Raw genomic sequence first — 27,976 nt, forward strand, 5'->3', positions numbered from 1 at the left:
ATGGGGCCACTGACTAATTAAAAACAAAAAAAACAGAGAAAATAGTTTGAGAACACCCATCAGCAAAAGCAGCTTTCAGAAGAGCCAGGCTTATCCATTATGGTATGAATATAACTTAGCAAGTGACAAAGAGCCACCTGTTATTAATCATTACCTACCAATATAGAACTTCTGACCATAGCCAACAAATTCCTCCTTGTCTGGAACACAGCAAATGGCAGGAACAGAATATGTGAAGGAGAAAGAGAAGTTTACTTAGAAGAGGTACATGAAATAAATCTTTAAATAAATAAATCTTTAAATCTTCAAGCGACACTATTTCAGTAGATGGCAGCACAGCTGAATTTGTCCTTGGCAGCTTATTGAAAACTGTCCTAAGCACTTTCCATTTTATCACATGCACTAAACTATATAGAGACATGCTCCAGAAATTTAGCAACACACTGCATATATTCTGTCTAGTATAGTTGGAACAAAAATCTATTATAAGCTTCTTTAAAATTATAAGAAATACTGAGTCATAGTGAAAACATATATTTGGGTATACATTTTTAAATGTTCCCAAGGAAAACTGATTTTTTAAAAAAGAAACATATAAACTGGTTTTGGCTTTAACTCCTAGATATGGCGTTCTGTAGACCCAATAATTAATTTCTTTGTTAGAAATGGGTTGTTATTTTTTCCCTTATGAAATGGTTCATTCTGTAGAAAATTAGTATTTGCTTTATAGATGCAAATTCTTTCTGACTCTGAGAGACAAAAGAGTGGAAAACTGCCTCGTAGTAGCATCTAGAGCTATTTTAAACTTCTGTCTCTGCTTCCACTGGGGTCTCAGAAAAATTATCGAAAACTACGGGGAAAAATTTTATAAAACTGTCATTTGAAATTACTTCTTAACTAACGTATTCCTTTTCACTTATACAACTCTGTTCTGATCATTGAAATAATATAGAAAGAGCATTTATTCATAGAATGAAATGACATAAATCTTTCTTAATTTTTGTGTTTAAACACACATTTTAAAATATAAAGAAAACACACAAGTATCGATTCCGTCTTCTGGTAAGAAAGCACATTTTTCTAACTGAAAATTGGCAATAAGTTTAAAAGAAAATGTTTACTTAGGGATATAGTCATAAGAGTACTTTCATTGTTCATTTAAATATATTTTCTATGACATTGAATGTCTCATCATTGATTTCATCCTTAAAATATCATATCTTAAAACACTTCCAGTGAAGTATTCATGTTGAGGCATGTTTGAAAGATCTCAAACAGCTCTATTTGTTATACCAAGGACATAAAAATGAATAGTTACCTTCTGAAAGTTCCTCTGGATATTTTGGTAAGTTAAGAAACAGACATGAAAAAGTTAAGCCTTTGAGGAGATCAAGTTGGCAAACTGAAGACAAATAACAAACAAATGACACAAGTGAGGCATTCGTGTTACCCTTAGAGAGAGTTGTAAGCTGGGCAAGATGAACAGCACACAAACTAGACTCAGAAACTCACTGGACCTGTGTCTGCTGCCCAGCAGACTCTAACTTCCTGAAAGCTGCTTATCTCAACTCTCCTCAAAGGCCCTCTATCCATGCAGACTTCCCTCTACCCGGCTGGCACAGATGGGGATTGAAAGAGAGAAATTATAGGAAGTCAACTAATGTGAGCCTTCTCTCCCTGTCTCTGCCAGAGGCCATCTGCCTGCAACCCTGTGATGTGGAGGAAGTGGTGGAAGGGGCACTGGCAGCCTTGAGCCACACCATCCTCATTCCTTATGCATCCCAGGCCCAGTTACATATTCCACCTCCAGTTGGCCCCTTGAAGATAGGTGTAACTAAACACAGAGCATACTCTTTTCTTTTCTAGATGTCTTGAAACATCTATCATCCCTGTTTTTGTTTGTTTGTTTTTGGTAGGGGGGAGAGAGAGAGAGAGTGTGTGTATGTAAATTGAATTCCTAATTAGACTATACCATTCAGAGGTATTCAAAGAGGTCACATCATACTTCATTCAGACAAGTTGGGGATAAAACTTAAGAAAATTAACTGCCCATTAAGTGCTCAAGGAACAGAATTGAGCATCTTAGAAAAAAATGCCAGCCTCGAGCCAATTGTTCCTTAATTGAGCTCCTAAGTGAGGAGGATTCAGAATGTACTTGAGAGTTCTCATGCTTTCAACCATGAGGAGTCCAGAAGGAGCGCCCTACCGTAACTAAGGGCAGCTGCTCGCTTTCCTCTGCAGTTCTATCAGAGAACGAACTGCTGACTGCCCCTATATTTCTTTGTAATAATGCTGGCTAACCCTCATGCACTTATGTTCTAAGCATGTTTTATATATATAATTTTTCCCACTTTAGACATGGGGCACCTGAAGGATAAACTGTGGAAAATTCTTAAAGAGATGGGAATACCAGATCACCTTACCTGTCTCTTGAGAAACCTATAATGTGGGTCAAGAAGCAACAGTTAGAACCAGACATGGAACAATGGACTGGTTCAAAATTGGGAAAGGAGTATGTCAAAGCTGTATATTGTCACCCTGCTTATTTAACTTATATGCAGAGTACATCATGTGAAATGCTGGGCTGGATGAATCACAAGCTGGAATCAAGATTGCTGGGAGAAGTATCAACAACCTCAGATATATAGATGTTACCACTCTAATGCCAGAAAATGAAAAACTAAAGAGTTTCTTGATGAGGGTGAAAGTGGAGAGTGAAAAACTAGCTTAAAACTCAACATTTAAAAAACTAAGATCATGGCATCCAGTCCCATCACTTCATGGCAAATAGAAAGGGAAAAAGTGTAAGCAGTGACAGATTTTATTTTCTTGGGCTCCAAAATCACTGCAGACAGTGACTGCAACCATGAAATTAAAAGATACTTGCTCCTTGGAAGAAAAACTATGACAGCATATTAAAAAGCAGAGACATTACTTTACTGACAAAGGTCCATCTAGTCAAAACTATGGTTTTTCAGTAGTCATGGTACAGATGTGAGAGTTGGACCATAAAGAAGGCTGAGTGCCAAAGAATTAATGCTTTTGAGCCTTGGTGTTGGAGAAGACTCTTGAGAGTCCCTTGGATTGAAAGGAGATCAAATCAGTCAATCCTAAAGGAAATCAGTCCTAAATATCCATTGGAAGGACTGTTGCCAAAGCTGAAACTCCAATACTTTGGCCACTTGATGTGAAGAGCCGACTCATTAGAAAAGACCTTGATGCCTGGAAAGATGGAAGGCAAAAGGAGAAGAGGGCAACAGAGGATGAGATAGTTAGATGGCATCACCAACTCAATGGACATGAATCTGAGCAAACTTTGGGAGATAGTGGAGGACAGAGGAGCCTGACATGCTACAGTCCATGGGGTCGCAAAGAGTTGGACATGACTTAGCTACTGAACAATAACAACAATAACCTGACGGGCAGAGAGGTTAAGTGACAGAGGAGCCTCCCAGTTAGTGAGTAATGGGCCAGAATTCACGCTTGGACATTCTGCCTCCAGTCCATGGCTTTGACCACTGCAACACTGCCTTTCCTTTCACAGATGTCTCAAGTACCTCTAAGCCTAAGCTGCAACTTTGGCATGCAGAGTGTCTCCAGCAAAATGACCAGTTGAACAGAACAAAGAAGGATGACTATAATCCAGAGGAATTAAGCATTAAACCAATCCCAAACACTGAACCAAGTGTAGATCATTAAATCACCCCTAACAGGCCAATTATCTAATTGAAAACAGGAAATTTAGAAAGAATATAAATGGTAAATAATTTCAGAGAATTTAGGTGAGTAGTTTCCCAGCTCCATCTGCCTCAATGCTATCTCTTTTATAACTAATATATATACAGCAATCTCTCTACTCTTATAAAGTGAAATCCATAGATATAATCTAACACATATAACTTTTAAAAACCAGTGCAATGCTCTGCATGTGTGTGTGCTGTCACTTCAGCCGTGTCCAACTCTTTGAGATCCTAAGGACTGTAGCCTGCCAGGCTCCTCTGTCCGTGGGATTCTCCAGGCAAGAATACTGGAATGGGTTGTGCAATGCTCTAACTGGAATATAAAGAAAGTAAAAGGAAGCGATTTATATTTTAAAAGTCTGTATTTTAAAAAAGTATATATTTCAAAATATAAATATTTGGGAATGACTTCTCTATTAAACAAGAGAAACTATTAGATGCCTATACCTACCTATATTGAGGGCTTCCCTAGTGGCTCAGTCGGTAAAGAATCTGCCTGCAATGCAGGAGACCCAGGTTCGATCCCTGGGTAGGGAAGATCCCCTAGAGAAGGAAATGGCAACCCACTCTGGTACTCTTATGATGCTTACACCTACCTATACTGAAGAAGCCTGGCTTTAAAGGAAGTAAGAAGATCAGAAAATAGTCCTAATATGAAGTAGAGAAAAATACAGGAACAAAGTAACAAGTGGACATTAGAAAAAAAACATGTTCTGATAAATAGTAACAGATTAGATTTATTTGTGTATATGGGAAAGGGGGAACTTGACATAAATGAAGTAGATGTAATGTATGCCAAAGTAATTATAGACTGATGAAGTGAAGAAAATGAGACATCATACACTAGAAGAGGGTGAGTAAGGTTAACACGCTCCCAAAGGTTGCCAGTGCCTAAATACTCTGTGGGATTTATTTTTTTTTACTAACAAGGTCAACAGTACTTTGAGGACCAGATACTGGATGAAACCATGTGTCATCAATAATGACAATAACATGTTAAAGAAAAAGAAAAGAATTGATTTAGTATAAATACCTCACTTGCCAGTGTATTTTCTATCAGTATAGATTAGACAGAATGTGTGGAATAAATTATTCAACACTTGCAAAATAAATGTCTTTATTCTGTATAAATATCTGTCTCCATAATGACACTCTTCTAAACCAATGAGCTTTTCATGTTACATCTTGTGAAACCTTACATCGCTACTGTGTATTAAAGAATTACTTACTCAGATTTGTAATGAGTTTTGTCCATTCAGGAGTTGGTGTAGGATGGTCCCACACTCGGCAGCTCAACTGGCATCCCCACCTCCCAGCAGTTGAAGGCCAGTAGTGCCCCCCAATCAATATGAAAACCAAAACAGTGCTCCCAGAGGGTTCCAAAATGTCCCTAATGAACAGCGCCTCTTAAGGTGAAGTTTACAATATCTCACAACCATACCGCTGACGTATTTCTTCACATCCTTAAAAAGTGTTTAACGTATACCAAAATTTGGATAACACATTTATAAACCAGTACCAAATATTCACGTCTTACTTACCAGATTCAAATGTTTCTTCATCTGTCGTTTTTCCATGAGGCAAAACAGAAGTGTAGTTATGTTACTATCCATAGCAAGTCTATAGTTCAACAGTCTAATTCCCTGACCCTATGTTTCTGCACACACAACACTTTTAAAATGCTTTTCCTAAACCAAGGCCAACTCAGGGGTGTGTCTGTGGCAATAACGCTTTAAATGAGATATATACGCAGCTGGGCTGTGATGACAAGAAGGGATACAAGCAGGAGCTTAAAATAAATAAAATCATAAAATAGAAAAGGATAAATAAGATTAAAAAGAGACTCAGAGGGAAGGGAAAGGTGGAATGTCATGGTAAACTCCAATATCTGGTTGGATGTTACACAGCTTTGCTGCTAGAGGCCTGCCTGAAGCTTTGGAGGTCTATAAGCAAAGGGAGCAGGATGAGCGGAAGAAGTAGACAAATAGCTTGACAGGTTAGGGTTGTTTAGGTGACTGAAAAATACCTGAGATAAAGCAAATGCCTATCAGTTAAAATGATTATTGTTAGTGTTTTAAAGAGACATTAAGCGTTGAGAAGCTAGAATTTATATGCAGAGCAATTTGAAATATATAGCAATATTACTAATACATCCTTGAATCTGGTGATGCTACATCTATGGTCTACTCATGTATGAAATTGTTTATAATAGAAAATATTAGACATAATTCAAATGTCTACCAGTAAGTGATTATATAAATGCACAACAACTTACCTAATCAATAAGCTGTTTAAAAAAATATGAGGAGGCTCTTTATGTATTATGATGGAATCATCTCCAAAGATACAATTTTAAGTAAAAAAAAAACAGGAACAGAACAGTGTATATAGCATACCATCAAAGAGTACATGCATTTGTGTTTTAAAAAGAGGTGAGAATGAGGTGTGTGGGAGAGGAGGAAAAAACATACATCATTGCACAGAATATGTCTGGAGGGATGCCAAAGAAACAGAGCATTTATTGCCTCAAGAAAGAAAACTGAGTAGGGAAACAAGAAGAGAGAGGGAATTTTACTGAATATATTTTCCTAGTTTTTTGAACTCGAAAGATGTGACTGGTTAACCTAATAAAAACTTTTCATTAAAATTATAGAAAGGAAATGAATATTACTGCTAGTTAAAACCACTCACCCAGGATGTATACTTGGTAGAATAAATATAATGTCAACATTATTCTGTAGTTGTTCTGGGAAATATATGTAAATCTTTGAAATAACATTTCATGTCATTCTTTAATTTCTAAAACTAGATTAACCTGTAAAGCCAAGACACATTCACTTATCAGACTAAAGACTCTCCATTTAGTCTTCCAACAAAATCCTAGTGATTCTTGAGTCAATCTTAGTTTTGCCACTAAATTTGAAACATCTTTTCCCAATTTCCAAAAAGTGTAAGGATAGAAATGTGAAAAGTTTTAATATATCTCTCAGAAATTTGGAACCCGTGACTATTGATCTGTACTAGAATCTACCAGAAGATGATATCAAACAATAACTGGATATTTTGCTTTTAAAATTTTGATATCTCAGTATTCCATAGTATTTCACAAAGAGCATGTGGATTCTAGAATTTCTCCTGAATGTTACTGAATGTAACACTAGAGCATTACTGTGTGTTTCTGTGATTGTTTCCAAAAAGTGCTTTCTAGAACACTTTCTAAAAGGTTGGTCTGGAGCATGGAGACATCCTTCCAGCTGTGCTTCCCTTCTGAGTGTCAGAACCACAGGAAAATGCTGGGGTGGGGGCTTATTTTACACATTTCTTCCAGAGAAAAAGGTCCATGGGTCCTTTGACTGACTGCTTCAGAAAATCTATAGTTGAGCTGCTTTGTATCTCTCCTAGTAGTAAATCTATCAAGAAATGCTACCTGCTTCCACACATTTCTCATCAATCTTCATGTCATCATCTATAAAAGAGCATAGACAGGGAAAAAATGAAATTAAAATGTGTTACTATCACAACAAAAATCCCCTGCTAAGTCATTCAGTCATGTCCAACTCTGTGGGACCCCATAGACACCAGCCCACCAGGCTCCTGCATCCCTGGGATTCTCCAGGCAAGAACACTGGAGTGGGTTGCCATTTCCTTCTCCAATGCAGGAAAGTGAAAAGTGAAAGTGAAGTTGCTCAGTCGTGTCCGACCCTCAGCAACCCCATGGACTGCAGCCCACCAGGCTCCTCCGTCCATGAGATTTTCCAGGCAAGAGTACTGGAGTGGGTTGCCATTGCCTTCTCTGCAAAAATCCCCTATGTATAGGCTATGGCAATGAAACTCAGACCACCGTATATCATGTTATTCTTACAGCAATCACTCACTCAGACAGATAAAAAGGACTCTATTGTACTAAATGAAAAAATATATATGTTATGGGAGGCTACAGGACATCACATGGTTAAAATTATAAAAGCATAGGCTTTTGAATGCTGGACAAATGATTTTACCTCTAAGCCTCCATTTTCTATCTATAAATGAGGGTAGTAACAATACATACTGTGTAGGATAAGATTGAGATAATGCAGGAAAAGCTCATACACATGGTAAGTGCTCAATAAGATTAACTATTTTTACCTTTAGTTGGGATATATATATATATGAGAATAAAAGAATATAACTTTCAAAATTGTTCAACTCAAAACTCTTTACAGTGTAACCCAAACACTGCATATGTTTTCTTTTGACTGACATCTTTTTATAAATTAGGGTATTAGTACACTATTAGGCACACAGAAAGAGCTTATTAAACAGCTGAATTGAAGTGAATTAAGAAAGCTACAGGAATTTTCTAGGTGGCTTTGGAAATGAAGCTTTTTTCCCCACAAATACTGTTTCCTACCTTCTTCCATAGAAATCGCTGGGTACAGATGATTGAAGCCGGGGGGGGGGGGGAAGAGAGAAAGCACAATATTTTATGCTATAATTTATCAGATGAATTTACCCACATTAATAAAAGTGAAGTGCCAAAATTATTCTCTAAAAATTCAGTGGAGACTTAGTAACAAAATGCTAAGTGAATATCCTATAGAAACCAATACATTCGTGAGCCTTGCTGGAAACGGAATCTGTTTGCTTCTGGCAAATCCTATTCCCTTCTATCCTAATAAACTCTGCAAGAGTTGCGTTCTACTCATTTTGAATTAAGGCACTTATTATTGATTCATTATATTTTTAGAACTCAAACCTTGAATGAAAAGAAGAAAGAGAAAGGAAGAGAGAAAGAGGAAGAAAAGATGGAAGGAAGAGAGAGAAAGGAGGGAGGGAAACAGATGACAACTACAGTGAATCTTCAGTAAATAACTCTTTAGTAACTGTCTATAAACTAACATATGCTTGGAATTTTTCAATAACTCTTGAGTAATAAAGTTGTGTACACCTTCTGAATCAGTATCTTTACCTGAGATTTTTTTTCCTATAGTAACTTTCAAGCAGAACAGAATTATATGAAATAATGTTTCATTTTGATATTTCATATTTAGAAATATTTATTTGTAACATCATCTCCAAAAACTAAAAAGAAATGACTTGATAGTTCAGATAGTGCTGTCCTCCATCAAAAACATCTCTGCGAGAAATGATCCTTTAAGTCAGTGGGCTCCATACCTTGGGTTCTTGGACTCAGAAATATGTGAGGATAATAATACAGAGCTGCAAACTCTTTTCAAGATGGACTTTGCAAAAGTCTAACAGAAGTGGCACATAGCCTGTGCAAGCAAATTAACTGTGAACAAGTGGTCCTACTGGTTACCAGATACTGATTAAAGCTGAGTTAGACTTTTCATATGCCTTTGAGAAACAAAATAGGAAAATGAGTTAAAGAAGTCCTTCAATCTGGTTTGGTAAACAAAATTTTTTTCAAAGCACAGGGGAAATAACTAGAATATCACCATGAAGATGATATCATGACAAATGTTTCTGATAAAATGTTACATTAGAGAAAAAAGACAAAAGGTAGTATTGCAGCTGTTACTATAATCATGTCAAATACGGTTCCATAACTGGAAGGTAGTATGAAACTATTGCCAGTGTAAAGGAATTCTAAGAATTTATTTCCCAAAAAATGTCTTTATAGTTGTCATGTTTTCAAGAGAAAAAAAAATGGGAATTTTTGGCTTAGAGAACTGAGAAATAAAGAGGGTGAGAACTCTCTATGGGCAAGTCTACGTCTATGCCCTTCTCCCTCCTTGGGGTGCCTCTTCCCCTTCTGTAACTGCTGCCAGGGAGCATATCGGAAGGGCCTTGATCAGTAGGGTCTAGCTGCACTCTACAAGCTAACATCCCTCATTAAGGCAGTAAGTCGTTCACAAGCGTTTGCCACCGTGGATGCCTTTGCTGACCATTGCCCCACTGCCATTTGAAAATACTGTGTAGTGAACAAACTACACTCATCGAACAGTAATTCAGTCCCATGTTTACTTGTCAAAGGCACACGCACTACACCACCACGAAGCCTTGCTTGCCAGTAGATGTACAATGCATGGACTAGCCATAGACACCTCAGGGGACTTCAAGCTGGGGAGTGAACCCTGAAAGTGTCACAACACAAGGACATTTGCATTTTTCACGAACTGAAAACTGAAAAGTCTTCTAAATCCCAAGGAATGAATGTTTACGGTAGGATTTCAGATGGCTGCCAGGAGGCCATTTGGGGCATGGGGACGTTTAAAGATCCTCCTTTGGGCAGGAAGCCAGTCCTGGAAGAGACGGAGCTGGCTTCCCCATGAGGCAAACGCTGGATTTGAGGTGTCAGCATACTCACAGATGGTGGATCTGAGGTGTTTGTAAGGCTGGTACGGCTGAGACCACCAGAACTCCCGTTGCTTCCTGTGCAAAAACAAATACGCTGTGAGAAAAAAATAGAACCCAGGTTAACCCAGGTGAGATAGACCCAGGACAGAAAGTTTTCTAGAATTCTGTTGCCTCCAACCAAGTGAACAAGATTCCACCTCCAAAGTGTCAGTTGCTCAGTCAAGTCCGACTCTTTGCGACCCCATGGACTGGATAACCCGCCAGGCTCCTCTGTCCATGGAATTCTCCAGACAAGAATACTGGAGTGGATAGCCATTCCCTTCTCCAGGGGACCTTCCTGACCCAGGGGTCGAACCTAGGTCTCTTGCATTGCAGGCAGACTCTTCACCATCTGAGCCACCAGGGAAGCCTCCACACACATTGTCAAATACGTTCTGCGAATGTACAGTCTTTCTTATTTTGTCCTGCCTCATAGCATCTTCTCAGAGCCAAACCGATTTAGAGTTAACACCCAGCCCATGACCCTAGTTCATATGCCCAGGGCTTCAGTGCATGAGCCCTGGCACCCCCGTTTCTGGTGTGGTAGCCCGCTCCAGCAGGTCTCAGAATATTCACCACATGTTCTGGTTTCCCTCCCAAGCTGTGAGGCTCTCCATAGTCCCTTTAGAGCCACATGAATTTCAACTCCTTCTGTTGCCCTTTATTTGTGCTCTGATCCAATAAGCCTGTCATTTCTGTATGCTCCTTGCAAGACCCCCACCAGAGCCTCCACACCACTCCCTGCTCTGAGACCATGAGGACTAATCTCCTTAGGCCTTTATCCCTGGTGTGTGTCCTCAGCCCCCAAATTCGGGTCATTCCTTATCCTCTGCACATTAATCCCTGTTCCATCTACCATCTACCGCTCCCTGACACCCTTTCTCACACTCTCTAGAACTGGTAGAAAACCTTTAGTGAAGCCTCTAACCACACCTGACCTTCTTGGAGCTTCCCTGGTGGCTCAGATGGTAAAGAATCTGCCTGCAATGCAGGAGACCTGCGTTCAATCCCTGGGTCAGGAAGATTCCCTGGAGAAGGGAATGACAACCCACTCCAGTATTCTTACCTCGAGAATTCTATGGACAGAGGAGCCTGGCAGGCTACAGTTCATGGGGTCTGAAAGAGTCAGATATGACTGAATGACTGATACTTGCACTTTCACTTTTCACCTTCTTGCCTTAACTAAACCCAGGTCCCCCGGAGGTCCCTGCTCCCCTTTCCTCTTGCTCCCAGGCTTGTGTGGGTAAACCAGCCCAGACTCGAGGGGGAGGGGAATCCTGATGTGCAGCTTAGCTGATTTCGGTCTTGTCAACATTCCCACTGTGACTGATTTCCAGCTGCCACCTGACGACACTGACCATGAGGAAGGGTGCACACGGGCTCTGCGGGCTGGCTCCAGCATACCACAATGCCCTCACCCCACAGGGCCTGGAGGTGGGGGTCTCTGCCCTGCCATCTCCAGACCATTCTCCCTCTTCCCTAGAAGAGGCTCTCACTTTGAATACCCTCCTCCTGACTCTTCTGGAAGCCATTCTCAGATGATTCCTGCTCACTCCCATGCTCTTAACACTGCTAAGTCACTTCAGTCGTGTCCGACTCTGTGCGACACCATAGACGGCATTCCACCAGGCTCCCCAGTCCCTGGGATTCTCCAGGCAAGAACACTGGAGTGGGTTGCCATTTCCTTCTCCAATGCATGAAAGTGAAAAGTGAAAGTCAAGTCGCTCAGTCGTGTCCGACTCTTAGCGACCCCATGGACTACAGCCTACCAGGCTCCTCTGTCCATGGGATTTTCCAGGCAAGAGTACTGGAGTGGGGTGCCATTGCCTTCTCCAGCTCTTAACACTGCTCCATCATAATTCATGAATATTTTTATTTGGCACATTAATGCCTCTTCCAACACCCTGGCCTCTTGGTTCCTTGATCTCCTCTCTTCCAATGACCTTAGCTACTGCCTCCCACTGTCATCCCCTAGACCTTTCAGTTCCCAAAACTACAATCTCTATAATTTCAATTTCTAGCATCCCTTTCTTCTACCAGCAACTTCTGTCTTCCCACTCCAATAATCTATCAACCTCTTAGGAACCTATAATCCACTGACCTGACTTCCTTTCCACTGATCCTACACTGTCACCTCCCTCCTTAACATAAATGTCATGATCCTTCATAAAAGACACTCTCTTCTCCCTCTCTTAATTTACTGCTAAGTCTGACTCTCTGTCTAGTCTGGACCTGTCCTCCCAGGAAGCTGACCAAATTTATGTAAATTTGACTGTAAATTTATGAACTTGAAGCCTAAGTGGGCCCTTAATGCTGATGACTGTATTTAGTCAATCAATTTCTCTCCAGTTCTCATAGAAACTTTTCAAGCTTTCTCCTCTTTCCTTCCCCAAATCTCCTACCCACTTTACTCTCAGCCATGACATTGGTTGATAAGAAAATAAGAGCAGATGGAAGAGACTTTCCATAAGCTCGCACCATATCCCTCATCCTCAGCTGTGCCCACACTCTGCATTCTCTACTGCTGCGATTACTGTGGGTAAACTGTTCAGAATCCTGTACAAGGCCAACCCCTCTACTTATAGACTTCATCACCTCTCCATCTGCCTCCTCAAGGACTGATAACAGCAGCAATTCTCTCCTTTTTCTCCTGTATCAGGAAAGTTTCCCTCTCACTGGATTTCCCCCATTAGCATTATCTACCCCACCTAAAAACTCTCTCATACCACTCTACTTTCTCCTCTAGCTATTTCTCCACTGCTTTGCTCTGCCTTATACAAAATGTTGCAAAGACTTTTCTGTGCTCAGTTGTCAATGTCTTCAAATCCCCTTTTACTCAGATTTTGGCCCACCCCTCCACTGAAATTGCTTTTATCAAGATCACCAATGACCTCCTTTGCTAAATCCAGTGGTCAGTTCTCAGTCTCCACAACAGTGGTGAACATAGTTGATCAGCACACTCTAACATCATGATTTTCATCCTGTCTCATTGGCGATTCCTTCTCAGTCTCTTTTGCTGGCTCCATTTTCTTCTTTGTGATCTCTTAACATTGGCTGAGTCTTGGGCCTCTTATTCTATCTTCTTTCTCTCTCTAATCACTTCCTTGGGTGATGAGTTGAGATTCAGTAACTGAGCTTTCAACTCAGCCTTGAAAGGTTAATAGAGGGAGCCAGAACTACCTTTTAAACTTTAGTTTCCCAAGTACTAGTCTCTCTTTTCTAGTTGATATGATTATCCTGGTCCCTTTGGTATTTAAGATGTTTAGGGCATATTGACAAGTTGACATTTGGATTTATAGACCAGTGAGTGTTCATCTATCTGCTTGTCTCTCCTCCTATCTTAATTGCAGTAACACTGCTTATCTCCCTTAATTGCAAAAACCTGAGAAATGTTTTATTTCCTGATGACTCAGTCTTGGGTCCAGGAATAATGACTTTTCTTACCTCTTCAGAAGTTGGTTAGAAGGGATTAGCCCAGCACAGGTATCAAGGTCAGAGATTTTCCGGGCCTGCCACCAGAGAGCATCATTCTGGTCCACAATCTGGAGGATGTCTCCTTTCTGGAAAGGCAGCCCAGCATCCATGCAAGGGATGGTGGGGTCCTCCTGGGGCCAGTACTCGATCATGGCACGAACATACACCTGATGGTAGGCACATAATGACATCATCAGAAGAATCCTTACCCCCAGGTTGTTAAGACTTAAAATCATCTCTCTCACTCTTCTACCTACTAGTGCTATCTTTCCTCTCCATCTTCACCAAGAAGAAGAAATCCCTTCTTGAACTGAGTCTAAGAGCCATGAAAAAAAAAAAGTGACTTTGGGAATAAAATCTTTTAGCTCTGAGAAGTCTCTGCTCAAATGTTCACCATTCCTGATGTTACTTCTTAACTTCTCAATACCCCCATCTTCTCTTACTGTGTTCATTTACTGATTTGCGTCTCATGTCATCAGTGTTGAAAAATATGCAATACAATATTGAACAAATGATCAACACATTACAGAGGATAGTAGTAAAATATAAAGTTTTTTTGTTTTGTGTTTTTTTTTTTTTTTTTGCTGTTATTGTGGAGGATTTACTGTGTGTGGGTAAAGGTTTTTACTGTGGGTAAAGGTTTTTACTGTGTGGGTCTGAAGGTTCAGTTAATTCTTACCGTCTTCTGGCTGTTAACAGGAGGGTCAGAAACTGGAACCACCTTGAACATAATTGTGCCACGAGACATGGCCTAGAAAATGTCAGAGGAGAGAATGGCAAACCTCAGACTTTACTGGGTTATTAGGGTTTGGCAGGTGAAAGTTAAAAACAATGTGTGCAGGTCAAATGGTGACATCTCCCACAGGGGCTTTTACAAGGGCTCAACAGCTAAATATCACCACCCAGAAACGGACATTAGAAGAACTTTAGCTTCACTTCTGTCCTGCTGTGTGGGGTCCAGGGTCCTGAGGCTGGACTCTCCTAGTACCCTCCACCTTGCTCTCATCAGGACACCACACTCAGCAAGCTCTTTTTCCCCCAAAGCATGAGGAGGGAAAGGAACTCTTTTTTTTTTTTTTTTTTTAACCAACGAAGTATCATCTTTGTCGTGTGTAAGAACTTTTAGGTTCCTCACAGTGTAGAGTCATAGTAAGGACATCGTGACATCAGCCATGTATACTGTTGGGGTAGGTAGGAGTTAGTCATTTTCCCAGCTTCTCAGCAGTAGAGAATCCGCCTACTAATGCAGGAGTCCTCCCCTCCCCACCGCCCCCCCACCCCCGCCCCGTCAACCCCAACGCCCCCAGCCCCTGCCATTGGATCCGTGGTTCCAGAAGATCTCTTGGAGAAGGAAACGGGTAACCCATTCCAGTATTCTTGCCTGGAAAATCCCTTGCACAGAGAAGCCTGCCGGGCTACAGTCCATGGGGTCACAAAGAGTTGGACTTGTCAGACTGAACAGGCTAGGTGAAAAACTTCAGAATTGTCGCTTAATTACTATATCTCTGCTTAGAAATGCCAGGACCCTAGACAGTAATCATCAGAAACAATGACTTTGAAAACTTATTAATACTGTCCAAAAAAAAAAAAAAAATCAATCTTAAAGAGCTTTGCTTTAACTTCGTCTTTGTTTCAAGGATTAGAAATAATGTTAAATAAATACCCTCCGACAAAATAGTCTCACAATAAATGGTATCTATTACTGTCATTCCTTGCTGTCAAGGCTCATATATTCTCATATCTGTACCACCTCCTAACGCCTAGCACATATTGGACAGTCATATAAATATTTCATTCGAATGAGTGAAGGAGTGATAGCACTGAGATTCAAGTTGCACTCTAGTTAAAGCTTCGAGTCTTGCTTTTTGCGTTAGACCCTGAGTGCATGAGAAAACGAAGGATAAAAACCTTCTCCGACTTGCTGCCAGTGCTAAACTATTAATTCCCAACATGCAATAAAACTCCGTAGTTACCCGAGCCAGGTCAAAGCAGTCTCCAACTCTCCTTTCGATACGCGGGAGTAGAGCAGAAGTTTATGCAAATACTGGAAAGGAACTCTTGATCTGACTTTCACTCTTCATGTCTCTGTCAGTAAGTCTTTCCTAAACACTTGTTTCTGTATCAGGCAGCCTCATCTGATGGGGAAGAAGATCCCAAGTCTTCTCAGGGGTACTGACAAGCCTCTAAACTAATGGTAGAGGAGACAGAGAACCTCCTAGCTTGATGTGGGAGGTAGGAACACACCCCTCAGCCCCACTCCCCCAAAACACACACCATGACAGACACTGGAGATCCAGAGATGAACAAGAAAGATCTCATTCTCACTCAGGAATCTCATGACCCCACTGTCATGGTAACTCCACAGCTGGTACCAAAAGGACTGTGGTGGACACATGTGTATCTGTGACTGACAGTCCTTTAAGCTCTTTTGGCAGTACATTTTAAACCACAAAGAATCTTGCATAGCAGTTTGCAAAATATTTAGGTGCTTAATATACTCCTTACTGGGGGCTTCCCAGGTAGCACTAGTAGTAAAGAACCTGCCTGCCAATGCAGGGGATGCAAGAGACTCAGGTTCAATCCTTGGGTTGAGAAGATCCCCAGGGAGAAGGAAACGGCAGTCCACTCCAGTATTCTTACCTGGAGAATCCCCATGGACAGAGGAGCCTGGCAGGCTACAGTCCATAGGGTCACACAGAGTTGGACACAACTGAAGTGACTTAGCAGGTACACATACTCCTTATTATACCACTTCTCATCTCAGTCCCTAAGGCACATCTATGAAAATCCAGAGTTCCCGCAAGAACCCAGTGTGAGAACCACTAGTACACGTAATATATAATAACCGACCTCAGGCCCCACAGGGGGGTGTGCAAGGGGAGAGGTGGGCAGGGCATGACGCTATGGCTATATTGACAGCTGAACGGTGACCCAGGCAATGGTTGGAAGGATGGGAATGAGAACTGAAAAGAAACCAAAAGCTCATATAATCAGGTCATAAATCCCCATCTCAACCACAAGGACTGGCAGGGCCAGCAAAGATGTCCCCCTCCCCATTTGCTGCCCTCTGGGGACTTCTTTTCTACCTCAAAGCTGCCTCAAAGAAACTGCATAAAAATGTTAGGGGAGCAAGGGGTGGTTTGCTCAGGTTCAGACTCTCCTCCACAGTCTCACTCTGCCCACCCCGGGCTCAGTTTCCAACAGAGCAACCCAGGTGATGAGGACCTGGGCCGTCTTCCTGAGGCTGAAAGAGCAGCTTGGGAAGGGACATCTCCAGCAGGGTCCAGATCAACTGGGGAGAGGGAGTACATGAGGGGGATGAGATGCATAGAAACAGACAAGTTCTAGGGCCTGGAGAGAGTGGGCTGCCGGGAGGGACTCGAATCCCCCTCCCAGCGCACACGCCAGAGGCTGGATGCAACACGGAGTGAGTCATGGATAAAGCGAGGAGAAGACTTGTTACCAGAATGTGGATCACTTGCTCAGGGTCCAGTCCTTCAACTGAAACTCCATTCACTTCCACCAGTTTGTCCCCGGCGTATAACAGCCCTAGGCAAACCGGAACACAAAACAGATGGGTGCCAAATAACTCGCAAAAAGGGCGGCAGCCATCCCAACACTACTTAACAAACTCACTAACCTAAGCATGCTCTGACATCTTAAATTCTACTGTGAAACAATAGTAATAATAAACTGGTTATTTGAATTTACAAATAACCACCAAATTCAAACTGGTTATTTGAATTTACACTACCACCAAAGTACACGAGAATTGCCTTTTTCTACCTTTTCACCAACATTGGGCATTAACTAAAGGTGATACTTTTATTTTTGCTAATCTGATGTTGTAAAATGGAACTGGAACATTGGTAAGAAGATAAGACTAAAAATAAAGATGTCTATAATTTCCTTTGCTGTGCAAAAGCTTTTAAGTTTAATTAGGTCTCACTTATTTATTGTTTTTATTTCCATTACTCTAGAAGGTGGGTCACAGAGGATATTGCTGTGATTTATGTCATCAATTGTTCTACCTATGTTTTTCTCTAAAAGTTTTGTAGTTTCTGGTCTTATATTTAGTTCTTTAATCCATTTTGAGTTTATCTTTGTGTATGGTGTGAGGAAGTGTTCTAATTTCATTCTTTTACAGGTATCTGTCCAGTTTTCCCAGCACCACTTAAATTTAAAAAATAAAAATAAAGATGTCACGGTCGTGAGTAAAGGTTAAATGAAAAGGAAATGGGGTGGGGGTATTCTTCAAAAGAGAAAGTGTAGAGAAACTTGGGGGTTAAGATTAAGCCTTGAGAATTATGAGGTAAGACAGTGGAGACAAGAAGCTTCTTGAAAATTTCAAGAAAGCTATCTTCAACAACATCAAATGTGCTAGAGAAGTAAAAATAGAACTGAGGCTTAAGGGAGGGCCAGTGGACTTAGCAACTAGGAAGTCTCTGGGTAATTTCTCTAAGAATGTTGGTGTATGAATTCTACACCAGGTTTCCGGGGTCATGAGCAGAGAGGACAAGGGACAGCAGGTAGATAACTGATGGTTTCAGAAGCACAGCAGTGAAAAGAAGGAAATTCAGTTCCCAGATAGAAAAGGCAAGCAACGACAGTCTGAAGATGTGGAAAAGCTGTGCCTTTAAGAAAGCAGAAGGACCAAGTGGAGAGTGAAAGTTGGGAATATAGAGAGAGGCAGACCTAGCCTTGAACCCTAACTCCAACTGTGAAACCTCAAGCAAGTTAGGTGGTTAATCTTTGTGAGCTTCAGTCTCCTCATCTATACAGTAGCATGATGATGCTTAGCTTGTTAGGTTTATGTGAGACTGTAAAGTGACAGAAAATTAATTTAATGCATAAAATGGAGGGACTCGGTGAGGAAGGGCAACGGGGTTGGTTTCTCTGGAATATTTCTGTCTTCCTTCTTAGTAACAAAGCAGTGGAACTTATTAAAGGCTCGACCTCACATAGGAGACAGGGGTCCCCTGTTTTCCCGGTCCCGCTTGCACACCGCTGCTCCAGCTTACCACTCCTCTCGGCCAGCCCACCATGGATGACTCTGGCCACCAGGATGTCCCCTGTCATCTCATGGCGCTTGATGGTAGCTCCCTGGGAAGAGAGTACAGTGGAACCCATTTTTTACGTAACATGACCACTTTCCTGGGGGCTTCCCTCAATGTCGTTCTGGTCTTTCAAACAAGGGAATTCATACCAACCAGGGTCATGGAGAAGGAAATGACAACCACTCCAGTATTCTTGCCTGGAGAATTCTGTGGACAGAGGCGCCTACAGGCAGGCTACAGTCCATAGGATCTCAAAGAGTCAGACAGGACTGAGTGACTATCACTCACACTCGGGGCCATATGTATACCATGTCATCAAAAAGGAAAGGCCATTTCACTCAGGTCTGCCAGAATCTCTATTCAACCACATAGACATCAAATAATATTGAGATCCTTCCAGAGATAAACAGAACTTCCACGATTCCAACCTAATCAAAGGAAATATGCTTAGAAAATCATATTAATGCCTTACTTAGCTTCCCCTTAACAGAGGAAAAAACCTAGGCAAATACATTAGAACTAGGTGAAATACATATACGTGTCACAGAGCCAAATAATAAAATAATTTCTTTTTTTCTCATTGCTGTTAAAAAAGAAAAACACTAAGCAGAAATCTTTCCTGGTGAAAACATTACAACCTGTAAAGTGCTTGAAATCACAGGCAAAATTGATTAAAATATATTTTAGCCATTGTTATCATGGATTCCCTCGTGTTGCCTGAGTGTCTCACACTATAGGTGACCACAGACAAGAATATTGCCCAACAGTTATTTCAAGCTACCTACCACACTAAATTTCAAGAATCCTAAGATGAAGCAGTGATCTCTGCTAGAATCATATGAGGAAAAAGTACAACAGCACTGATTTTGACTGCTTTCCTCTGGCCAACTGAAGAAACAGAACAGACAAACATTACAAAATTCTGTCGGCAACCATGCCTAGCTGGGAATAGGATTGCTATGATAAAGTCAGAAAGACAGGTAGGTAATCAGCAAATCAGCAGAATAGGGGAAACACATAACCCTCACCGAAAGGGAGAATAATTTGTAGCTCAAAGATATCCTTGATTGGATGGGGCAAGTTAACAGTTAAATAAAGAGAAATTATTAGTTTAAATAACACATGCATAAGGAAAACTGCCAGTGATTCTGTTTTTGGCCTTTGAAACATTTTGCTTATTTTAAATTAAAGAAAATTTTTATTAAAAAAAATATTGTCTAAATAACTACTAGAGATAACTTAGCTCCCAATTAACCCTGGTGTAATCCTAAATGAAAAGATTTCCTTACCAGGGGCTGCTGGTTCTTTACCAAGCAAACAATCCTCATTGCTTCCTCACTCTCAGGGATGTTGTCTGGCAGTGGGGGAAGAAGAGGCTCAAAGTCCTTCTGAGCTACCGTGTCGTGGGCGCTGAGCAAGGCCTGGAAACAGAGAAGGAAAAGGCAAATGAACCTCACGCATAGAATGCACCCACCTAGAAGATGCTGACTCAGTACTGTGTGAGACACACGACGACAACCAACAGGGACGCGCCAGGCACAGTTCTAAGTGTTTTATGTGGATTAACTCAATCGTCACAGTAACTCTGAGGCAGGTGTACACATATTTTTAACTTTTAAAATTTATTTTTATATAATTTTAAAGTTTACTTTCCATGTTCAGTTATTACAAAACACTGGCTGTGTTCCGTGTTTGTACAGTACATCCCTGTAGCCTGTCTCACACACAGTAGCTCATACTCCTCGCCCCCTCGCTCCTGTATTGGCCCTCCCCACTCCCACTCTACTGGTCGCTCCTAGCTTGTTCTCTGTATCTGTGAGTTTGCTCCTTTTTTGTCATATTAGATTATTGTATTTTTTAGGTTCCCCGTATAAGTGATATACAGTATGTCTTTCTCTGTCTGACTTATTTCATTTGGCATAATTCCTTCAAAGTGTCCGTCCGTGTTGCTGCAAATAGCAAAATCTCATTCATTTTTATGGCTGAATGGTATTCCATTGTGTGTGTGTGTGTGTGTGTGTGTGTGTGTGTGTGTGTACCACATCGTCTTTATCCATTCGTCTGTTGACGAACACTTACGTTGATTTCATACCTTGGCAACTGTAAATAGTGCTGCTATGTACATTGGAGTGCTTGTATTTTTTTCAAATTAGTGTTTTTTGGGGGTATATACCCAGGAGTGGAATTGCTGAATCAGATGGTAGCTCTATTTTTCGTTTTATGAAAAACCTCCATACAGTTTTCCACGGGGGCTGCATTAATTTACCAGGGTTCCCTTTTCTACACATCCTCATGAGGCAAGTATATTTACTGTCCCCATGTTATAGATAAGGAAACAAGGCACAGAGAGGGTAAGTAACACACAATTTATTCTTTCATTTCTGATAAAATGTATTCTGTCATGTTCTCATTTCCTGGAAACCCATGTAATCCATGATGCTCCTGCAAACTTGAACTACAAAACAATTATTGTAATAGTTTCCCCAGGCAAGGTAGAATGAGAGGCAGTAATCAAAACATCTTGCTGGTTTAATTTGTCAATGACACCTAAAATCCCATGTGAAACAGGATGAGAAAAAGCAGTCCCCTGGTTTAGGGTACGATCAAATAGTTCCGGTGTGTTAAAATTTCATTTCATGGGGTGGGGAAGTAGTCATTCTACAACTCTGCTTGAGACTGGTGGACAGAACTCTGTTGGAACTCAGAGAAAATTATGTAGGCTTATCTTGTGAAATAAAACTTTTTGACTCAAAAATTCCATTGCTCCAGATGCAGATATTCTCTTAAAGTTCTAATTTGTTGATAAATTGGTCTCAAAACCTGTAAGGTAGGGTTCTGTTTTGCAATCAAATGTTCTTTATATACCCCCTCATAGAGCTATTCATTATTATACTGTTTTTTCCAAATACCTTCATACACTTTATCTCTGAAACTTAAAATATTTCCCAGTTGGAAAGGATGTATGGTGCCTTAATTGTCCCCCAGAATTTTAGAGGAATGGTGGCTTTTCAGGGGGAAAACAAGATGCCATGGGAAGTCCTGAATGCCTCCATATAAATAGAGCCGGCTTGGCTCCATAACCAATGAGATTAAGTCGCCCATCAGTCACATCTGAGTCCCACATCTTTCAGTATAATCTGTTGGTTACCCACATACAGTAAAAGAACATCTATTCCAAGAGCACATCTTTATTTCTTCTTCCCAACTCTGTCAATGTGCTGGATGGTTATACCTTGTCAATTTTAGCAAGCACTTGCCTTAAAGTGTGGAGCCTGGAGGATCTGTCTTAGCTCTTGGATCTCAGGGGACTTGGGGGTTTCACGTAGTATCTTCACTACCTGGTTGGTGGGAAAACATACATGTGAATTTTTAATAATCTTTATCACCTAGTTAACATCACCCAGGTTGGATAACAGGTATATTGACATGATATTTACCTAAGAAAAGCTGTTACTAAAGCCTTCTTCTTCACCTTTAAAGTCAGGTGAAATTAGCATTTTTTCCTTATTCACTAAACTTCATTACAGCAGATAGAATCCAAGACGGGGGATAGATCTAAACCACAGTGCCCTTGTCCTGGCACCTCACAGACTTGGGGGAAGGACTAACTTAATCGTGTAAGATCATATGTGCCAAGGCAGTTTCCCTCAGTGCCTCTAAAGTGACTGTTTGCTCATGTGAATGCTTTATGGGCAAGTTAAGATATCTGAGTTCTCCAGGTACAGGCTCAGTTACCTGGAAAACCAAGTAGCTTTAATCCCATGGGATGTTCCATTTTTCAACTAAAAAACGAAATGGTAATTTGTATTTTAAGGCTTTTATTTGATTAGTAATTTTAATGTTTGTTGCAACAATAAAAAAGTGTTAGAATAAATTCTGATCCCTTTGCTTTGGTTTAAGTGTAGATCTGGCTTCTGATAGAACATAAGAGCTTTCAAGAATTTAACTCTGTAAATCCTCACCAGTCAAGCAACATCACATCCAGTCAAATGAAAACAAGAGGTTTAGCAAACTTCACCTTCACTCACTAGAGTTACAGCTGAATAAAATCACATGTATGTGTTTCCCCATGGATAGCTAAGAACAATTTGAGTTGTTGATTACTGGAGTTTTGGCTGTAAGGCTTTATTTTTTTTCTTTTTAAAAGTCTATTAATGTGGTTTGGACAATAAATAAAAATAAAATGGATTATATTTATGCATCCGAATATTGGGCTTCCATGGTGGCTCAGACGGTAAAGAATCCACTTGCAAGGCAGGAAACCTGGGTTTGATCCCTGGGTGGAGAAGGTCTCCTGGAGGAGGGCATGGCAACTCCAGTATTCTTGCCTGGAGAATCCCCATGAACACAGGAGCCAGGTGGACTATGGTACATGGGGTTGCAAAGATTCAGACATGACTGAGCGGCTTTCATTTTTCAACAAATATGTATTGAACATTTACTATGTGCTAGGTATTGTTTTTTGTTTGTTTTTAAATATGTATGTATTTATTTACTTGGTTGTGCTGGGCCTGTCATAGCGCTTGAAATCTTTGATTTTTTTTCTGAAATGCAGGATCTAGTTCCCTGACGAGAGATCGAACCCTGGTCCCCTGCTTTGGGAGGGCAGAGTCTTAGCCACTGGACCACCAGGGAAGTCCCTAGACACTGTTTTAAGTGATGCAAATACAGCTGTGAATAGGCAGACACAAACCCCCACACTCATAGAATTTACATTTTTGTTAGGAGCCACAGAAAAGAAGTAAAATGTGTAAATAAAAAAAAGAATAGTTTTATTTGATGATGAAAAGAATTAAGAAGAAAAATAAAACAAGGAAGGTGGATAGAGAGTGCTATGAGGGGATTGCAGTTTTAGATGGGGTGACCAGAGAAAGTCTCTGTGAGAAGCTGACGTTTCAGTGGAAACTGGAAGGAGATGTAGAAGCATATCATGTGGATATATAGGCAAGAGCATTACTGATGTAGGGGATAGCAAATGCAAAGAGCCTGCACCAGGAACATGTCTGATTCAAACATCCACAAGCGGTTCATGAGTCTGAAGCAGAGTGAATAAGGGAGAAGGTGGTAAGTCAACATCCAAGAGAGGTAGCACTATGTTTGCCTATATGATAGCTTTGATGTTTACTCTGAGATAAGAAGTTGTAGAAGAGTTTGAGCAGGGAAGTGACACATTTTGACACATCTTTAATTCAGAATGTCTTAATGGCTGCCATGACAGGAATAGATAGGGAGCAAGAGTAGAAGGAGACGACCAGGCAGGATGCTACATTGCAATTATCCATGTAAGAGAAAATGATGGCTATATGCAGTGATGCAGCAGAGGTGGTGTAGCTCAGCGTATTTTGAAGCCAGAGCTGAAGGACTGGGTGTGGGTATGAGAGAAAGAGAAAGTCAAAGATGATCCCAAAGATGTTGGTTTAAGCACCACAAAAACAAAAATTGTGCTCAGTCATGTCTGACTCTTTGCAACCCCATGGACTGCAGACCACCAGGCTCCTCTGTCGATGGAATGTTTCCAGGCAAGAATACTGGAGAGGGCTGCATTTCCTACTCCAGAGGATCTTCCCAACACAGGGATCGAACCCACAACTTTGTGCCTCCTGCATTGGCAGGAAGCTTCTTTACCACTAGCGCCACCTGGGAAGCCCCATGCAAGAACAAAAATAGATAGAAAAGGCTGGAGGAGGAGCAGCTTTGGGGTGGGGATGATCAGGAGCTCAGTTTGGGACCTGTTAAACTGGAGGGTCCATTAAACAGTAAAATGGGCAGGAGGCAGTGGATATAAGAGTATAATTTAGCGGAGAAGTCCAGACTGGAGAAGTAAAATTGGAGATCATTAGCAGAAAAACAGGAGAAGGCAATGGCACCCCACTCCAGTACGTTTGCCTAGAAAATCCCATGGACGGAGGAGCCTGGTAGGCTGCAGTCCAAGGGGTCGCTAGAGTCGGACATGACTAAGCGACTTCACTTTCACTTTTCACTTTCATGCATTGGAGAAGGAAATGGCAACCCACTCCAGTGTTCTTGCCTGGAGAATCCCAGGAACGGGAAGCCTGGTGGGCTGCCGTCTATGGGGTTGCACGGGGTCGCACAGAGTCGGACACGACTGAAGCGACGCAGCAGCAGCAGCAGCAGCATAACTGAGTCGAATATTTAGGGAAAAAGAGAAAAACAGACACATTTCTCTAGAAATGTGTTTTGTTTTAATTTGGGGAGGCAGGAGGCCAATTGTCTTTCTTCTTTTAAAGCTCAATTAGAAGCAAGGATTAGACGCATAGTCACCAATTAAATATTTAGAGCATTTAAACTAGCACTATGAGTAAAATGGCATCATGTTAAAACTACTATTCTCTGGATGAAAGAAAGCACCTCACCTCACAGGATAACGCCTGTGCATGGGGTGTGGCAGGAATGAGCTTCTTCTCTTTGAATTCCTGGAGGCTGTCATAAACCTGCAGAGGGGCAGCAAGGAGAGAATGATGTACTGAACAAAGGTTTGCCAAGGGGAGAAGCAGCCTGGGCAACGGTGCCAGCAGGTAGGCAGCTTGTGTGCCAACCTTTAATAAGGCTTGTTAGGTTGCCAGAACTTTTTCACCTTATAATTAGAAGCTTGTACCCTTTGACCAACATCTCCCCATTTCCTCCATCCCCCAGCTCCTGGCAACCACTAATCTCTCTGTCTCTATGAGCTCCACATTTTTAGATTCAACATACAAGTGAGATGACATGATATTTGTCTTTCTCTGACTTATTGCACTTAACATATTGCCTTGAGATCCACCCATGCTGTCCCAAAAAAGGAAGATTTCCTCCTTTTATGGGTGAATAATATTCCATTGGACATCCCATTTCTGAGGATATTGTAAAATGAAATCATTATCTCAAAAACGTATCTGCACCCCATGTTCACTGAGGCTTTATTCATAATAGTCAAGGGCTTCTCAAGTGGCATTAGTGGTAAAGAACTCATCTGCCAATGCAGGAGATATAAGAGACCTGGGTTCGATCCCTGGGTTGGGAAGATCCCCTGGAAAAGGAAATGGCAACCCACTCCAGGATTCTTGCCTGAAGAATCCCATGGATAGAGGAGCCTGGCAGGCTACCGCCCATGGGGTCACAAAGAGTTGGACATAACTGCGTGACTTAGCAAGTACACAAAAGCCAAAACATGGGGGAAAAGAATCTGTGTCCAGCAATGGATAAAGAAATCAGGTATTTTAAAGCCAGTGCTGTAAGGAGTACTTCTGTGTTCACACTAAATACATTGACACCTCTTTTAAAAATATTAATATGCACCATAAGGCTGACCACATTTCACACCTAAGTGAAGGAAACACATCCTCCAAAAATAACTTCAAAAGGATCTTTCTTGATAATAACATTTGTTTAGAAGAACAAAATTTTAGTCAGATAGTAGACACTATTGTATAGTGTGAAATTTCAGCCAACTTATAAAAGAGAGCTTCAGAGTAAGAAAAACTTAAGATACCTAAACAGAACTGTGGACATTTCATTTCCTAATTTATAAAAACAAAGAGGAATGATATTTTAAAGCCTTTTTATTTGTCCTGAGTTGACCTCAAGGACAAAGGGTTATGGACAGCTGCGTATGGGGTTGCTGATGGCCATTTTCAGTGGCTGCTCTGTGATCCTGGGGCCCTTGGAAGAGAGGAAGGTGAGGGCAGAAAAGAGAGGAGCTGCTATATTCTTTTCCACTCAAGTAATTTCCTTCCTGAACTTGGGGTTGTGTAGGTCTTCCTTGAACTTTTTCCCTGTTGAGATTTCCCGCCATGTGACAGGCGACATTGCTGGATGAGCAGGTGCCGCTCCCAAGGCCATGGCTTCAGAACAGTGGCGCGCTCACCTTGAGCAGAGCCTGCAGCCACGGGGAGTGGAGGAGGTCATACAGGAGACACACTCCATTCACGTCTCGGCTGTAGAACAGGTTCAGCTCCTGTAGCACGAGCCTCAGGAGGTGCGAGATCCCTAGGAACAGGAGAGGGCAGAGATGGAGTGGCAGATGAGGGCGGAAAGAAGGGCAGGTGTAACAGGAAGGACAATTCAGACCATGAGGAGGCTCCAGGGGCTCAAAAGGAGAGGAGTGGACACTGCATTTAAAGCCGAAAGATCTACCTTCTGGCTCTGTTATCACTGTGTGTGCTTCAGAAAACCATCCAACTCTCTGGGAACTAGTTCCTTATAGAAAATGAGGGTATACTTGCTTTGCTATAGAGTTCTTGCTAACATTAGATGAACTAATAGATCACAATATACAGATGAAAAATTTTATGAGAGCAGTATTGCTTTCCCCTCCTCAGTCCTAACAGCCTCTGGTTTATTCCAAAATTATATAGTTGTTTTCTGGATCCTTCAAATATGCAGTCATCTGTATTTACCCTTTATGAAAATTCTTACTGAAAAACTCTCCCAACAGGCTCTTAGAAAATATTTACTCATGTATGTGCCTGCGCTGGGTCTTAATTGTGACACGCAGGCTCTTTCAGTTGCAGCTTGCGGAATCTTTAGCTGCAACATGTGAGAGCTCCCCGACCAGGGATCGAACCTAGGCCTCCTGCTTCTGGAGTGAGGAGCCTTAGCCACTGTAGCACCAGGAAAGTCTCTCCCAATAAAAAGGCTTTTAATACAAACCTCAGGGTTCCACTATTAAAAGGACTGGACAGATTTTAGCAAATGGTTGTTTTTATAAGTGTTTTCATAGAAATCCTATTTGTTGCAATGACATTCTGAATGTGAACAAGTTGCAAAGTTCTAAATAGAAGTAAAACATTGTGGGATAGGAAAAAAAGATTCCTCATCTACTGTATCGATTTCTTTCCTTTCTGCCTTAAAAATTGCTTGGACATATCACTAATAGATGCAACAGTACACTTCAGAGTGTATAACAAGTTCCATATAGAAATCAGAATAAATCTATCAGAATTTCTGCCCCTAAATTGGATCACATGTTTAGAGTGATACTGAAAGGCCTTTCTGGTCTAGAAAAGGAACTTGGCACCACATACCGTTCTCCGGATTGGTTCCCGTAGAGAGCTTCTCCTCCTTCTTGTCTTTTTCATCTGGAAGATCTGATCCTTTGTCTGACTGTATCATCCTCCTTGCCCAAGATTTCAGAGGGGATTCAGAGCTAGGGAACAGATCAACAAACAGCACACAGCTCATCCAGTCACACTGGCCCCATAGCTCTTAGTACATATAAAGGCATATATTTTCAACTAGCAATAGTCCAACTGAGCAAGTTGGACTCTGTGCTACATACACACCAGGATCCACATCAGATAAAATGGTCCTGGGTCCTGCCCAGTGGTACTTCCTCTCTAAATTCACCACCACCAGCTGTGTGGA

General features: G+C 41.3%; 1 protein-coding gene and 1 non-coding gene across 2 annotated transcripts in view; one reads left to right on the top strand and one right to left on the bottom strand.

Moving 5' to 3' along the window:
• The window catches only part of MPP4 (MAGUK p55 scaffold protein 4), a 41,184-nt gene extending 13,208 nt beyond the window's left edge, over positions 1 to 27,976 (bottom strand). Inside the window, exons 1-15 of the mRNA XM_061381688.1 lie at positions 27,637 to 27,976; positions 26,478 to 26,599; positions 24,988 to 25,065; positions 21,871 to 21,951; positions 19,903 to 20,034; positions 18,578 to 18,659; positions 17,020 to 17,105; positions 14,236 to 14,307; positions 13,527 to 13,723; positions 10,054 to 10,118; positions 8,134 to 8,151; positions 7,168 to 7,206; positions 5,282 to 5,302; positions 1,319 to 1,333; positions 159 to 200 (exon numbers count right to left, since the gene is read on the bottom strand). Coding sequence (XP_061237672.1) covers positions 159 to 200; positions 1,319 to 1,333; positions 5,282 to 5,302; positions 7,168 to 7,206; positions 8,134 to 8,151; positions 10,054 to 10,118; positions 13,527 to 13,723; positions 14,236 to 14,307; positions 17,020 to 17,105; positions 18,578 to 18,659; positions 19,903 to 20,034; positions 21,871 to 21,951; positions 24,988 to 25,065; positions 26,478 to 26,599; positions 27,637 to 27,793 — 1,207 coding nt within the window. The 5' untranslated portion in view covers positions 27,794 to 27,976. The remainder of the gene's footprint in view (positions 1 to 158; positions 201 to 1,318; positions 1,334 to 5,281; positions 5,303 to 7,167; positions 7,207 to 8,133; positions 8,152 to 10,053; positions 10,119 to 13,526; positions 13,724 to 14,235; positions 14,308 to 17,019; positions 17,106 to 18,577; positions 18,660 to 19,902; positions 20,035 to 21,870; positions 21,952 to 24,987; positions 25,066 to 26,477; positions 26,600 to 27,636) is intronic.
• On the top strand, positions 4,206 to 4,277 carry TRNAC-GCA (transfer RNA cysteine (anticodon GCA)). The gene has a single exon. It is a non-coding gene; the product is annotated as a tRNA-Cys (tRNA).

This window comes from Bos javanicus, chromosome 2 (genome assembly GCF_032452875.1).
Source record: "Bos javanicus breed banteng chromosome 2, ARS-OSU_banteng_1.0, whole genome shotgun sequence".
Taxonomy (NCBI): Eukaryota; Metazoa; Chordata; class Mammalia; order Artiodactyla; family Bovidae; genus Bos; species Bos javanicus.